This window comes from Ailuropoda melanoleuca, chromosome 11 (genome assembly GCF_002007445.2).
Source record: "Ailuropoda melanoleuca isolate Jingjing chromosome 11, ASM200744v2, whole genome shotgun sequence".
In the NCBI taxonomy this organism is placed as follows: Eukaryota; Metazoa; Chordata; class Mammalia; order Carnivora; family Ursidae; genus Ailuropoda; species Ailuropoda melanoleuca.
In genome coordinates, this window is record NC_048228.1 from 105,211,097 (window position 1) to 105,226,096 (window position 15,000).

The following is a 15,000-nucleotide window of genomic DNA, read 5'->3' on the forward strand; positions in this document are numbered from 1 at the left end:
GCAGTGAGATAGGGACCCTCTATTGCAGCCTGGAGCCACTGGGGGGATGGAGGCCAAGAACCGTGAAATTATGATTCATTCCAGGCTTGGGAACTGGATGAACGGGGCAGGCTCAGGTCCTACTGCCCTGAGTGCTGTGAGCTTGGGGGCAGGGATGGTCCCAGCCTCCCTGGGCCTTGGGCTCCGCATCAAGGGCTGGCCTGGGTATCAGCGATCCTTGACTTTACAAGGTTTGTGCCATTTGCAGAGTACTTTGATATCCCTCTCATTTCTTCAGCAACCTATCAGGAAGGCAGGGAAGGGTTCTACCTGCATATTGCAGATTAATCTGTAAAGACGAGACTTTCTCCACTGGCGCATCCCCTGGCCCGGTTGCTAGGAAGAGGCGAACTGCAAGGATCTGCCTTCTGAAATCAAGGCCAGTACATTCAGGTCCTCTCCGTCCTTGAGATTCTGATCGTGTGGTCCAAATGTCATTTAGAGGTGAGGATAGACAGGAAACGGAGCCAACAAACAGTTGAGAGCACCTCTGTTCTCAACTGTGGGGCGGGGGGAGCCCCTGCAGCCATCTGCTCTTTCCGTTATCATCGCGGTTCTATTTGTAGGATTTTTTTCTCCCATTTCACACTTAGGGAAATGGATAAAAGCCTAATTCTGACTATGGTGGCGTCTCTGAATCGCAGAAGGTCTCGAGGCTTTACTGCCCACTGAGATGGAGGGGAAGAGCCCAGGTGACTGTGTTAGGTGAGGCCCGGCTTTCTGGGATCTCTGCTCTGCTAAGCAAAGTGGTGCCTTTGCAGAGCCCGGGAAGATGGCCAGGGAGAATCAGCTCAGTGGCCTGGAGCAACAGGAGGAATTTCAGCCACAGATGAAGATGGCCCAGCGGGTGCTTGGATTGCAGAATCCTGATAGTTCCATGAAAACTCGAGATCAGGAAATCACCCAGGAGTCAGGGCCCTCTGCCAGTTCCATCAAGGGAAACTGCAGCCTGATTGAAAAGGGGCCCTGATCCTGACACGTTCCCCCCAGCCAGTGAAAGACCCGGGAAAATACAGCGTGGCGGGTTTCCAGTGGGCTGACGCGTGGTCCCTGACAAGTAGCCCTGCATCCATACAGCCCTGTCTGTCTTAGAAGCACATGCTGTCATTGGGCTTCTGAGACTTAGCTTATTTAAGTCCCATCTTCTTTCCCCTTGGATCAGTTCTCCGTAGGAAGACAGAGGTACCTTATTTTGTAGGGGAATATTTAGAGGCCTTCTTAAATCCTTTATGAAATGAGGATGTGTATAAATTTGGAAGTTATAAAAAGGATCTAATGGTCTGTTTTGAAGTAAATATTGTTGTTTTAATCCTGCTCTAATTTTCTCTCTGTTGCATCTACAAGTCGCATTACCAGCCAATTAAATGAAGGAACACTCTCACTATGGGCGTATGTTGCAAACCAGGCGTATGCCGTGCACTGCGCCAGGTGCGTTTGCATTCTGTCTAAGATAAGTCCTCGCCATAGCTTTGATTTGTAAATGCTGACATCTAGAGAGAAGGAGCCATTTCCCCGAGGTGAGCGTTCAGTGTTTTATGGAGCTGGGATCCCACATAGGTCTGGGGAGGCTTGAGCGCGTTCGAATTCTTTTCACTCTACTACTCTCTTGCCTTTAACTTTTTATAAATGTTGAAGNGCCCGATGTTCCCCAGCAGGCAGGTCGCCCTGGGTAGGGGTCACGCTTTGATCCTTACTTTCCACACTTCCTAAGGTGCGTATTAAGATTCCCAACGTCTGCAGCTGTGAACGCGGACGCGAAGGACTTGAAATCTCATCTCCCATCCCCTAGATTCTGGGCTCTTCCTGCTGCATGTGCTTTCATCCGGATGTTCAGCACACACTGATTCAGGGTCAGATACAAGGGGACACGGCCAGGAGCAAGCCCCCCTGTCCTCACAGGGCTCACACTCTGGAAGAATGAGCTTCAGGACCTGAAGGGAGGGGGTACTTCCGTAAGTGGTGTCTTGGGGTCTCTCCAGTGCATCCAGCTGGGGCAGTGGCTTGCATGGAGTGGATGGCCTTGAGGGCACATTTTATTGGACACCCAGTCTATGCCATGCAGTCTGTCCATCCATCCTATGATCCAAGTACTTTTAGCCCCCCAACCCCCTGTTATAGATGAAGAAGGGCAGGTTGAGGGCACATGGCTAAGAGGTGTCAGGGCTGGGGTTCCCTGGAGGTAATCAGGCTGCAGAGCCCAGGCACTAAATCAAAATGCAAAATGGCTCCACACGTTTAATGTTGAACAAGGAATTTCCACTAGCTGCGTAGATATTGTCTGTCGGTGAACCTGGACATTACAGGTACAAGATCGTACACATTCACATGACAGCAGTCTGTCCTCCTTACCCACATGAGACAGCGCAGTAACAGCAAGCCACCGCCAGGCTCAGTGGGGGACAAGGGTGGGATGCCTGGACCAAGGCCACAGAGAGATCAAAACATGTTGTGACCTCATCCGGCCAGGTGGCCTCCCCAGAGGACCCCGGCAGTGAGATAGGGACCCTCTATTGCAGCCTGGAGCCACTGGGGGGATGGAGGCCAAGAACCGTGAAATTATGATTCATTCCAGGCTTGGGAACTGGATGAACGGGGCAGGCTCAGGTCCTACTACCCTGAGTGCTGTGAGCTTGGGAGCAGGGATGGTCCCAGCCTCCCTGGGCCTTGGGCTCCGCATCAAGGGCTGGCCTGGGTATCAGCGATCCTTGACTTTACAAGGTTTGTGCCATTTGCAGAGTACTTTGATATCCCTGACATTTCTTCAGCAACCCATCAGGAAGGCAGGGAAGGGTTCTACCTGCATATTGCAGATTAATCTGTAAAGACAAGACTTTCTCCACTGGCGCATCCCCTGGCCCGGTTGCTAGGAAGAGGCGAACTGCAAGGATCTGCCTTCTGAAATCAAGGCCAGTACATTCAGGTCCTCTCCGTCCTTGAGATTCTGATCGTGTGGTCCAAATGTCATTTAGAGGTGAGGATAGACAGGAAACGGAGCCAACAAACAGTTGAGAGCACCTCTGTTCTCAACTGTGGGGCGGGGGGAGCCCCTGCAGCCATCTGCTCTTTCCGTTATCATCGCGGTTCTATTTGTAGGATTTTTTTCTCCTATTTCATACTTAGGGAAATGGATAAAAGCCTAATTCTGACTATGGTGGCGTCTCTGAATCGCAGAAGGTCTCGAGGCTTTACTGCCCACTGAGATGGAGGGGAAGAGCCCAGGTGACTGTGTTAGGTGAGGCCCGGCTTTCTGGGATCTCTGCTCTGCTAAGCAAAGTGGTGCCTTTGCAGAGCCCGGGAAGATGGCCAGGGAGAATCAGCTCAGTGGCCTGGAGCAACAGGAGGAATTTCAGCCACAGATGAAGATGGCCCAGCGGGTGCTTGGATTGCAGAATCCTGATAGTTCCATGAAAACTCGAGATCAGGAAATCACCCAGGAGTCAGGGCCCTCTGCCAGTTCCATCAAGGGAAACTGCAGCCTGATTGAAAAGGGGCCCTGATCCTGACACGTTCCCCCCAGCCAGTGAAAGACCCGGGAAAATACAGCGTGGCGGGTTTCCAGTGGGCTGACGCGTGGTCCCTGACAAGTAGCCCTGCATCCATACAGCCCTGTCTGTCTTAGAAGCACATGCTGTCATTGGGCTTCTGAGACTTAGCTTATTTAAGTCCCATCTTCTTTCCCCTTGGATCAGTTCTCCGTAGGAAGACAGAGGTACCTTATTTTGTAGGGGAATATTTAGAGGCCTTCTTAAATCCTTTATGAAATGAGGATGTGTATAAATTTGGAAGTTATAAAAAGGATCTAATGGTCTGTTTTGAAGTAAATATTGTTGTTTTAATCCTGCTCTAATTTTCTCTCTGTTGCATCTACAAGTCGCATTACCAGCCAATTAAATGAAGGAACACTCTCACTATGGGCATATGTTGCAAACCAGGCGTATGCCGTGCACTGCGCCAGGTGCGTTTGCATTCTGTCTAAGATAAGTCCTCGCCATAGCTTTGATTTGTAAATGCTGACATCTAGAGAGAAGGAGCCATTTCCCCGAGGTGAGCGTTCAGTGTTTTATGGAGCTGGGATCCCACATAGGTCTGGGGAGGCTTGAGCGCGTTCGTATTCTTTCCACTCTACTACTCTCTTGCCTTTAACTTTTTATAAATGTTGAAACTTTAATAAAATATCCAAGTGAAGCAAAGGAAGAGCATCACCCAGAATGTACGTAAACAATGGGATATAAACAGGAAGATGGCCCGAAATAAGTGCTTGGGGGCAATTGGCAACTTCTCTTCGGATCCTTAATGTTGATTTCCTCCACTTAATCCAGCTCCGGGCCCGCCCCCAGGCTTCTTATGAACAAGCCTCAGATTCTCTGCCTGAAATGCCTGTTTTGTGGGTTGCACTGTGTCCCTAAAAGAATATGATGAACTCCTGACTGCCCCCCGTACTGTATTTGAAAAGAGGCTCTTTGCAGAAGCAATCAAGTTAAGATGATGTCAAACCGATGAGGAGGGACGGTAAATCCAACGACTAGGGTCTCAATAAGGAGAGGGACACTGAAAACAGAGGCAGAGACCAGAACCATGCAGCCGCAGTCCAAGGGAGGGCCAGGATTACGGGCAACCACTGGAAGCCAGAGGAGACAAGGAAGGATTTTCCCCCAGAGCCCTGCTGACACCTTGAATTGCAGACTTCTGGCCTCCGGAACTTCGAGAGGATACACTGCACCCAGTGGCCGGTACTTCGTCAGGCAGCCCTGAGAAACGCACACACCTTCCAGGGCCTAATCAAGGTTCCATGACTGGTGACCATGAACCCTGGATTCCTCCCAAATTCTAACCAAAATTTTAAGCATGCCTGTTAGTCTCAGGAAAGTTATTTTTACAAATAGTGCAAAATAAATAAAAATTGTAGTGATTTTGAAAGGATGGACATCTGACATAAAAAAATAGTGATATTTTAATAAATTTAAATTTACTAACATATGTTCCATTGCTTCACGTGGAAAAATTGTGGCCCTGGGAGGTCACAGAGACAGAAACCAGCATAAATGCTGAATTCTCTGAGACTGATGTGGCTGCAAGGGATGGAGAGAAAAAGCGAATGGTTTAGGTGAAACAGGATTCACTGGGGAGCTCCTGTGGCCACAGGAAGGGCTGAGGTGCAAGAGAACTCCAAGGTCACTGGGACCCAGGCAGGACTCACTCCTTCCTCCTCCCAGCGATTTCTGTTTCTCTGCACTTTGAAGTCATTTTCTTTTACTGCAAATCAGTTCTTTCCACATAGTGGAAGACACAATGCTAAGAGCTCCAGAGTCTCCCAGCTCTACCACCAAACTGAAGAAAGTAGATGAAAGAGGAAGCTGAGGGAAAGTCAAGAAGGAGAAGGATTTCCAGATCTCAAATGCTAGTATCTCAGGGAATGGCTCTGATTGGCCCAACTTGGGTCAGGTGACATTCCCTGGACCAATCCAGTCTGGCCATCGAAGGAGGACTCTGATTGGTACTGCTCGGGTCAAGTGCCTGCCCTCACCCAATCAATAGCGAGGACCAGGGAGTTGAGGTCTATTAAAAGGCGGCAGCTGCAGTCTGAACCCAGAGCCACAAGGGCAAAATAATGGCAGTGCTCCCCACCGGGAAAGCGGAATATATAGTGCAGGGTTAATTGAGTCAAGGAGAGGAAAGACAAGGGTGAGTGATGGATATTGAGGGCTAGGGCCGATTAATAAGGAAAAAGCAGGCAGTCCCACTTGCCTTCGCATCTGACCCCCTCTTCTTCTGGGCAGGTGAAACATCCTGACCATACATGGGGCAGGGAGGGTAAGGGGACAGACAGGGCTGACTGCCCAGGCAGAGAGGTGAGCAGCCCCAAAGTGGACCCCTAACTCACGCGCCTCAACTGCCAAAGAGTTCATTCTGTCTGGAGCCACAGGGTTTCCCCAAGGGAGCTGCACTAAGGCCATAATTCATCAACAGACCAGTGTCCGGACCTCCAGATCCCCTCTCTGAGCCTGCACCCAGATCACAGCCCCAATCTCAGTGGCTTACAAAGACAAAACTTTGTTTCTTATTCACGCTGTATGTCTATGGCAGGTCATGGTGGGGGTGGGGGGGTGCCACTCCCACGTCACCGTCATCCTCTTCACTCCGGGACCCAGCCTGTTGGTAGTGTCATCTGCAAGCCAGCTCAGACACAGAAGACCAGCCTCCCCCCCAAATCTAGAGAGAAATCTGCTTGCGCAGGTGTGCAGGAAGAGACACGTGGCTGGGAAGGCGGAAAAAGCAAAATCCTCCCTTTGAGCCTGGGCTTGGGTCTGAAAAGCCGTGCGACCTACCACCAGTTGCTCATCTTTTTGATGTCCCCTTCTCATCCTCACCAGAGGCATTGTTAATTCTTCTCCAGAAGGTGGACGTACATATTCAGTGAGGAGGTGATGGAGAACACGCTCTATACATCTTAGTCCCCATCACTAAGGAACCTGAGACTGCCCTCCCTTCCGTTTTCCCCCAGCAGGATCTATTTGCAAAGGTGGGTAGAGGGGGAGAGGATAGTAAGATAATCTGCTACATTTTCTGTATCACACTCGTGGTATAGCGGCTCCGTCCGAAGACTCCCTCAAATACATTTGCTTTAGGCAACAGCAGATAAAACAGGCAGAATTTTAATGCTTCTGGCCAAAGGCTGTTATTGAATTTGTGAGATAAGAATTGCATACAAGGTGATCTTCCCAGTAAGTGATGAAGTTTGAAAGTAGAACAGCCAGTTATACTGAGTTTTTGCCTAAGGAAGAGTCTTTCTGGTCTTGTGTTTTATCAGTCAGAATCCCAGGGGAAATTCTCCAAGGAGATGTTAGTTGAGAAGACCCTCTGTGTGTCCCACCGCTCACACCAGGCTAGTGCCGTGGACTGGGGCTTCACGGAAGCCAGGAAGAGAGGGGAAGGGAGAGACCATTGGGGACAGGGCCACCTGAGCTGGAATAGCGACCTTCCAGTGTCCCCAGCAGCTCAAGGAGACCGTGTGGGGAGGGCCTGGGGAATAGATACCCCAACTTGACTCCCTTTGCTCCTCCCGATCTCTGCGGGGATCCCCACTGGCTAAGCGAGCTGAAGCCAAGAACTTGGGAGCTCCCCCACACACCCCAAGTCAGATTTCCAGGCACTGAGCAGGGCTGAATGAACGTAGGGGACAATGGGAGATGGTCAGCCCAGGGGGCTTCTAAGAATTAAAGAGAGAGAATAATTCTAGAAAACACACCACAGGCCGAAAGGGAGCAGCGGTCACAAGCAGATTTGTGTTTTGTTTCTAAGTGGAAGACATTTCTAAGGGTCTGAGCTGTTCCCCCATGCAGAGGGCTGTCTTGGGTGGTGGGTAGCAAGGTTTTGCTAACAGTGGTCTCTGCTAGGGATGCTAGAGAAGAGATTCTTGCAGTGTAAACACAAGTGATTGCTTTCTTCCCTTCAATAGCCACCTCTCAACCCTAACCCAACAACCTTTGCTCAGCTTGGCGTGTGCCCTTCCAGTACTTTCTTGTACTTCAACTCTGGTGTTTATGAACCACAGAGAAGCAGTACCCATAATAGCAAAGAGCATAGACTCTGGAGTCAGACTGCTGGGTTTTGAATACTGATCCTTGCGAGTTTTGTGACCTTGGACCTCGCAGCAGTACCGCAGTCCCTCATCTGCAAACTGGGATGCAAATACCTACTTCCTAGGGTGGTTGTTAGGACAAAGGAGTTAACACATGCTAAGTACTGAACAGCCTCTGCCACAGAATCCTCACTACACAAGTGTTTGCTCATATAATTCATTATATACAAAATTATCAGACCATATCCATTAAGTGCTCTGTCAAACATCGTTTGCCTTAATTTTTTTAAATTAACACACACACACACACACACACACACACACACACACACACACAGTAACAAGCTATCCCAACTCCCTCAGCTACAAGAGAAAAAGCTCCATGCATGTTAACTCATGTGAACTGTTGCCCACAAGGGCCATGACTCACCAGTTCTGCAAATGGCAATCCAATTTTTGTCCAGCTAGGACACCCTGTTGCTTCATTTAATTACGACTGACCTTCTTTCCCCCTTGCGATGTTGACACAGAGCCTACCAACCTGGGCAAACACCCTGCCCAATAGAGAGTGGGCATTTATTCCTTTATTGGCCCACCCATCCTTCCAGCCACTTGGTTTGTGCACTTGCTGTGGGCTGGGTGCTGAAAAGACAGATGCCATGCCGTGGCCCCTTTCAGTGGATGAGAGACACACAACAAGGCAGGAGACCTGGTTCCAGTCTCCAGTTCCATGCCTTGGTCTTCCCTGGTTTGAGGGCCCCTCTGCACTCCACCACAAATGCTGGGGGGTAGATTCTCGTACTCAGCCTGTTGTCCTATTTCACCCACTTCTGGGTCCTGACCCTCAGCCACTCCTTGTGTACCCCATTCCAGCACCCTCTACTCCTCCAGTTCTTCTGCCCTGACCCCCTCCCCACCCAGGACATGGCCTGCAGAGCCATCTCTGGGGACCTCCTTGCTGGGAGACATTCATCAGAACTATGGCAGGTAGTTCAGTTTTACTTACTGATCCTCAGTTTCCCCATCTGCAAAAGGGGAGGACCTCCACACTGGTCATCATCATAAAAAAAGCTGCTCTTTGCCTGGGTGGCTCAGTCAGTTAAGCATCTGCCTTTGGCTCAGGTCATGGTTTCAGGTTCCTGGGATCAAGCCCCGGGTCAGACTCCCTGCTTAACAGGGAGTCTGCTTCTCCCTCTGTCCGATGCCCCCCACCCCAGCTCATGTGTTCTCTCTCTAATAAATATATAAAATATTTAGAAAGTATATGGCTTCCCTTTATAAAGTACCTGCTACGGGACAGACAGGCGGATAGCACACAGTGGTTCATCTTCTCCCATCTCTGTGTTACAGGTGAGGAGAGAGAGGCTTGAAGAAATTGCTAGTGCCCAGCCAGTGATGGCGAAGCTGGGCCCCTGACCTGACTCTGCAGACATTCCCAACCCTGCACTGTCCCACTACGCCACTTTGCTCCTCCAGCCACGTTTCTACACAAGCCAGGAAACACACACGGGGAGGGCCAGTGGAATGCTAGGAATGGGTGTGAAAGCACTTTATGCTGACTGCATACACGAAACCCGGGCTCTCACATCAGAGGCCAGGCCTCACCTACAGAAAGTCCGTAGCAAATGTTGGACTCCATCCCGTGTGTGTGAAGTGGCTTGATTTGAAATGACTTTGGTTGCTAATCACTTTATTTCACTCTTCAGAAATGCTTTGCCTTTGAAAAATACCTCCAGCCCGATTTATTACACATTTTAATGTGTGTCCTACTCTCCTTGGTCAGGGTTCACTATCTCAGAGCGCTTTCCTTCTGGCGTCTGATAGCAGAGTTCAGGAGGTTGAGGGAACTCGTGTCCATCACTCGGAATTCTGGCCACAAAGCTGACAATTAATTTGATAAGTTGGCTGAGTAAATTAAATGTTCCTGCCATTGCAGAGATAACCAGCCAATTTGCATCAACACACTTGAGCTCTGCCTAGTAGGATATGTAAAATCCTTTTTCATTTCTTCCTGAGTTACAGATAACCGAGCTGTGGGCTAGTCATAGAAGTGAGCTCTCAGAGCCACAATCATAATGGTTTCATATCTCTGTCTTGGTTCACAGATTCCTAATTTGAGCAACATGAGCCTTTCTAATTCCTTCAGAGTGTGGAAAAATCATTCTGTGCTCTCTTCTGTCCAGGTCCGGATTTGAATGGCACAGGAGTCAGTGGAAAGAGCAGGGGACTTGGAGAACGATAGCCCTGGATTTGAATCCAGCCTCCCAAAGTCACATAGCTAGTAAGTGGCAGACTCAGGGACAGAAACAGCTTGACTCGAAGCCCAGGCCCTCCGTGCTATGCCGTGCCACTTCCTTCCAGCAAAGATTTCATCACAGGGAATGTTCACTGTTTGCTCTGTGTCCTGCTCCACAGCCCCTTCCACTGGGAGCCACAGACAGTGCTGGTGGAAGGGGAGGGGACTGAATGGGTGGGTGAGTGTGTGGAAGGTGGATGAACATTGATACGATGGGAGGGTGGTGGATGGATGGATGGTTGGATGGATGGATGGATGGAGTAGATGAACGGGCAGATGGGTAAGTAAGTGGATGAATATATGGATGAGTGGGTGGAGAATGGATGGTGAATGGTTGGTGGATGAGTGGGGGTGCAGATGTAGTGGGAAGATTGCAGGCTTTGGTGTCTCCCAGAAATGGATTAGAATTTCAGCTCCATAGGCTATAGGTGGATGGATGGAAGCCTAGAGAAAGGTCTTTCTTTCTTGATTCAACCACCTTGGTTCACACTGAATCTGATGAAAGATTGCCAGGGGGATGACCCATACCTCATTCAGTTAATGCTGTAGGGTCTAGTACTCATGGTCACATGTATGGGGATTCAAAATTACTAGTTCTACTCTAAATAACTCTGGCCAAAAGAAGGAGCCAAAGTGCCTAAGCCATGAGCTCCAGAAAGGATGCTGGTCCAGGCTGCAATGTTCTGCTCTACCCTCTATGCCTTACCCCACTCATGTCCCTTCATTTCAAATCCTTGTCACTCCTTCCTGCTACTCCCATTGCACACCAATCCTTAAAGTCCAGCTCAAATGCTGCCTTCTGCAGGAAGCCTTCCCTGACCTATACCACACTTCTGAATCCTTCTCTCCCTCATCTGCTCCACTCTTTATTATGCAACTTTTGAAGCTATACTTTGTGTCAGAGAAGTGCAGGAGTCTAGAGACAGCAATGATCTATGCTATGTTTGAGCATTTAGAAGAAAATCCTAATGGGATGCACCTTTATCTTGCGATACACCCGGAGAATTATGTGGCGGTACATTTGTGAACCAAACAGGGAGAACAGGCGTTTCTCATTCAGTTTCTTAGCCGTTTGAGTTTTCCCTAGTTTTGGTCTGATTTTCTTTCCGGAGGTGCCTGAGAGAGTCTCCTAGGGTAGCGGGGAGGACAGAGAAGAGATTGGGGGGGAAGTTTCCGAGGCAGTTCCCAGCCCTGCCCAGGAATTCCGCCCACCCCCTCCTCTCGCACTAGACTCTCCCTGCCCCCCCCACTTTGCCCTCTGGATCCCAGCCTGCCCTCTGGGTGCTGACCCCTCCTCCACTAGGATGATGAATGTTAACCCTAACCGCCCTTCCCAGGTGTGCTACCCGGGCAGCCACAGCCTCGGGGCCAGAGGGACCGCACACCTGGTCCTTGTCCCTGTGGGTGGACAAAGGATAGGAGGCAGTGGCCACCAAGTTTATGGTCTTCAAAATACTGTGTTGCTGCTGGTACTTCAGGGTAACCCGAAGGACTCACTCAAATCCTGACACTGTTGAGAACACTAGAAAGCGCCCTCAAGCGTGCATGGACGCATGCGCACGCGCGCACACACACACACACGCGCGCGCACACACACACGCACACGGGTCCTGTGACCCGTCAAGACCGTGGACTGTGTTGCAGTCGTCAGGGGGTCATCTCTTTCACTTCCAGGCAGTAGGACTGCACCCTGTTTGACAGAACCTACTAATGTGAAAAGTAAATTTGGGCTGAATCCTGCATTTTTCAGAACGAGAATTGTGGCAATCTTACTATTTCCAGCCTCACAGTATATAATTCGCACACATTCTCTGTGATCCCCTTAGCCTCCTCCAAGTGAATGGTAGAATCCCAGGTTTAGATAGGGAAACTAAGGCAAGTACTGAGAGCTGTGTTCTTCCTGCTTTCAGACTTTTAGCTCTCTCCTTAAATGTCTCCATTTTATTTTTTGCCTGTACCACGCATGCTGTGACAGCTGTGGGAAGAGAAGGATGTTGACATCTTAGATCATGTGGAAGGTGACCAGGAGGCCAGCTGTTAAGAAATGCAGTGTTTAGAATCATGCTCCTTAACGGTTTGTCACGGGCCATTTAGTAAGGCTGGATGCCCGTCTGTTTGGATATATATTTTGCAGATAATTCGATTAGTGTCCATTGCCCCGTTTAGACAGTAAATTCCAAGAGGACAGAGAAGATGACGACGTTGCTGGCCAGGGTTTCCCCTGCTCCCTGGCACGAAGGCTGGTACATCAGTGGGCGTTCAGTACATACACGTGAATGAATGAGGCGTGGGGCTTATCACCTACACTGATGGCAAATTACACGCATGATTTCCTATAGTCTTCACAGGGAGTCATAAGGCAAGAATTGTCATCTCTGTTTTACGTATGGGGAAACTGAGGCTCTGTTATTAACACAGGACTGCACCTGACCCAGGCTTCGACCCCAGGCCTGCCTGGCTCCAGGGCACCACACTCTGGCCCGGGGAAGGCGTGGGTAGAGGGCTTCCCAGTTGCCCTGTTTGCACAAAGGCATCTCCTGGACATCCTGCCACCCCCTATTCCGCATCACCATCTCAGGCCTGTGCTGTGTTTGTTTGCAGGCTAAGGAGGCAGCAGGGGCAGAGCGGCCAGCTCTTGGACACAGAAGGCCGGGCCGGGAGCCAGACCCAAAGCAAGATCCAGGACGGATGCAACAACAACATTCTGGCCCACGCCTGCTCCCGTGGCTGCAGCAGCTAAGCCACCACCTGCGGCCACCTGACCGGACTGCGCACATCTCTGTCCTGCCCACTGAAAGCCCCTCTCTGTGCCACGATGGTCCCTGTCTCACCCCTGATGACATCAGATGCAGAGAGAGCCTTGAGCTTGGAGCTGGGAAGCCCATGTTCTGGTCCCAGGTGCCAGACTGATTCTCTGCGTGGCTTTGGACAACCTTGCCCTTCCTGTGCCTGTTTTTTGCATCTGCCAAAGGGTTAAAACAGCTCTCTGTCCCACCTCTAACTGTAAGGTTATTGGGAGAAACCAAATGTGGAGCAGACGTGCAAAACCTGTGACATTTATGAAATTGCTTACACAGGCAAAAAACCACCTTGATATTCGAAGTGCACTCCCAACTTTGGGGAGTAAAGCAATTAGACCATCCCAACTTTGCAATTCGGTCCATCATGGCTCGTCACACAGCACTTTTGAAATGCCAGCCCGGTGGCAAAATAAACATGTCTGCGCCTGCTCTTTCAATGGGAACACCAGTCCCAAATCCCAGAGCAAAACCTGAAGTGTCTTCGTTTGCCTTCTCTGCCAGGCCAGTCTTTCTGACCCTCGAAGAGGGTGTGGCCTGCACACCCGCCTGGTCCCCTGGGTCTCGATGCTGCAGGTGCACGTCTGCCCTTATTCACAGAAGACTGCCTCCCACCTGTAATTTCAGCAGCTCCCCACCCCCACCCCACCCCCTGCGCAGGGATGGCAGGCAGATGCCCTTCAGAAGGTCAAGTCCCTGACTATCAGTCACCCCTATCGAATGCCACCAGAATTCGTCCAAAACCAGTCCCACGGCCAAATTCTGAGTCCCCATCCCTCCTTCTAGGTGTTTTTCCTGCGAAGGGTATGGTCTCCTCAGCATTGTCTTAAAGAGGGTCCCCAAATGCCATTGATGAGGTGACCCTGTATTGATGGATGAAGAAGCATGGGTGCCTAGGAAGTTCACTCTGGAAGGACAGTAGACTCACACAAGGAACAAACTGCTGAATGACCTGTTCGGGGAGCGCTCGGCCTCCGAGTGGGGAGAAGCTCTAGCACCAGGGACAGAGCTCAGACGTGGAGTCAGGCTCGCTCGGAATCCAGCCCTGCTGTTTACTAACCGGAAGACCTTAGGCAAACTGCATAATCACTTCTGTGTCATTTCCTTGTTTTGAAGCGGTGATGATAAAACCAGCCTTGCACGGTTGTCATAGGGCCAACAGCATCCGGTGCGTGACACACCCAGCGTGCACCGCTCACTGAATGGTAAGCACGTTTTGTGGGCATCACCATCATCGTCTGGAGAAACTTTGCAATTGCTCAGTTAGCAGGTCACTTTCTGTAGAAATAAGCTTGGTGTTTAGGATTCCTTGCACTTTTCTTCTGGAGTCTTTGTCTATCCCTGTTAAAATTTCAGGTGTGTTTTTATTTTTTCTTCCAACTTCTGGTTTTTACTTTTTACATCACGAATCAATCTTCGGGGCTGTCGACGTCATCTCTTGGATATCTTAAGAGACATCTTAATGGATGGTGTGGTTTTATATTTTTATTTTAAAAACAGGAAATGGTCATTATTTTCCTCCTTTGAACCAAGCCTATTTCTTGGTTATGTTGCCCACGTAAGTCTACTTGTCTTGCACACTTGTCACTCTCTGTCCCCCATCAGCACTGTCCTGTTCCCTCCAGGAAACCACAGGGCTGCTCCTCTCTTCACTGTGACCCGGGCAGCACATCAGAATTCTCGCTGGGATGAATTTGTGAAGTAGGGGGCAGGAGCTGGAAGCAGCCCGAGAGTCGCTGGGTTTCCTGGCTATGTTTAAGTCAGTGTTGTCTCTTGTTCAGAATAAACTATTTCTTGGACATCCCTTCTTATAACTTGGTTCTTATTTGGGGTTGGGTGGGATGGGCAATGTTCCTCTGAGTCAAAAGGCTCAAGTTGAATTAGAAACCTAAAGATGAGAAGGGAAGGATCCCAAGTTGGTGATGTGTTTATTGTACTTACTGAATACAAGCAAACTTGGCCATTCAAGACTCCATCCAACTTGATCACAATTTGTATTATTATTATTACTACAACTATGATCATCATCATAACGATTATTTTACACTAGAAAGGTGTGATCTATTTATTGGCAGAAAAACTACAGAAAATTTTCCACCTAGATGAAAACACTCTTAAATGTCAAATTCCCGCTCAGACCTTTATACAGCACACATGTGGGTGCAACTGAATGAGTATTTGCTTTATAGCACAGACTTCTCAATACACTGCCTCCGTGCTTTTGCCCACCCTGACATCCCTACCTGGGATGCCTTTCAACTCCCATCTTTGCGTGTCAAAATACGTGC

At 49.7% G+C, this 15,000-nt stretch overlaps 1 protein-coding gene across 1 annotated transcript in view; it reads left to right on the plus strand.

Annotated features, from left to right (window-relative positions):
• STK32B (serine/threonine kinase 32B) overlaps positions 1-14,438 on the plus strand; it is a 284,209-nt gene extending 269,771 nt beyond the window's left edge. The window contains exon 11 of the mRNA XM_034670976.1: positions 12,516-14,438. Coding sequence (XP_034526867.1) covers positions 12,516-12,654 — 139 coding nt within the window. The 3' untranslated portion in view covers positions 12,655-14,438. The remainder of the gene's footprint in view (positions 1-12,515) is intronic.
• Positions 14,439-15,000: the final 562 nt, after the last annotated feature.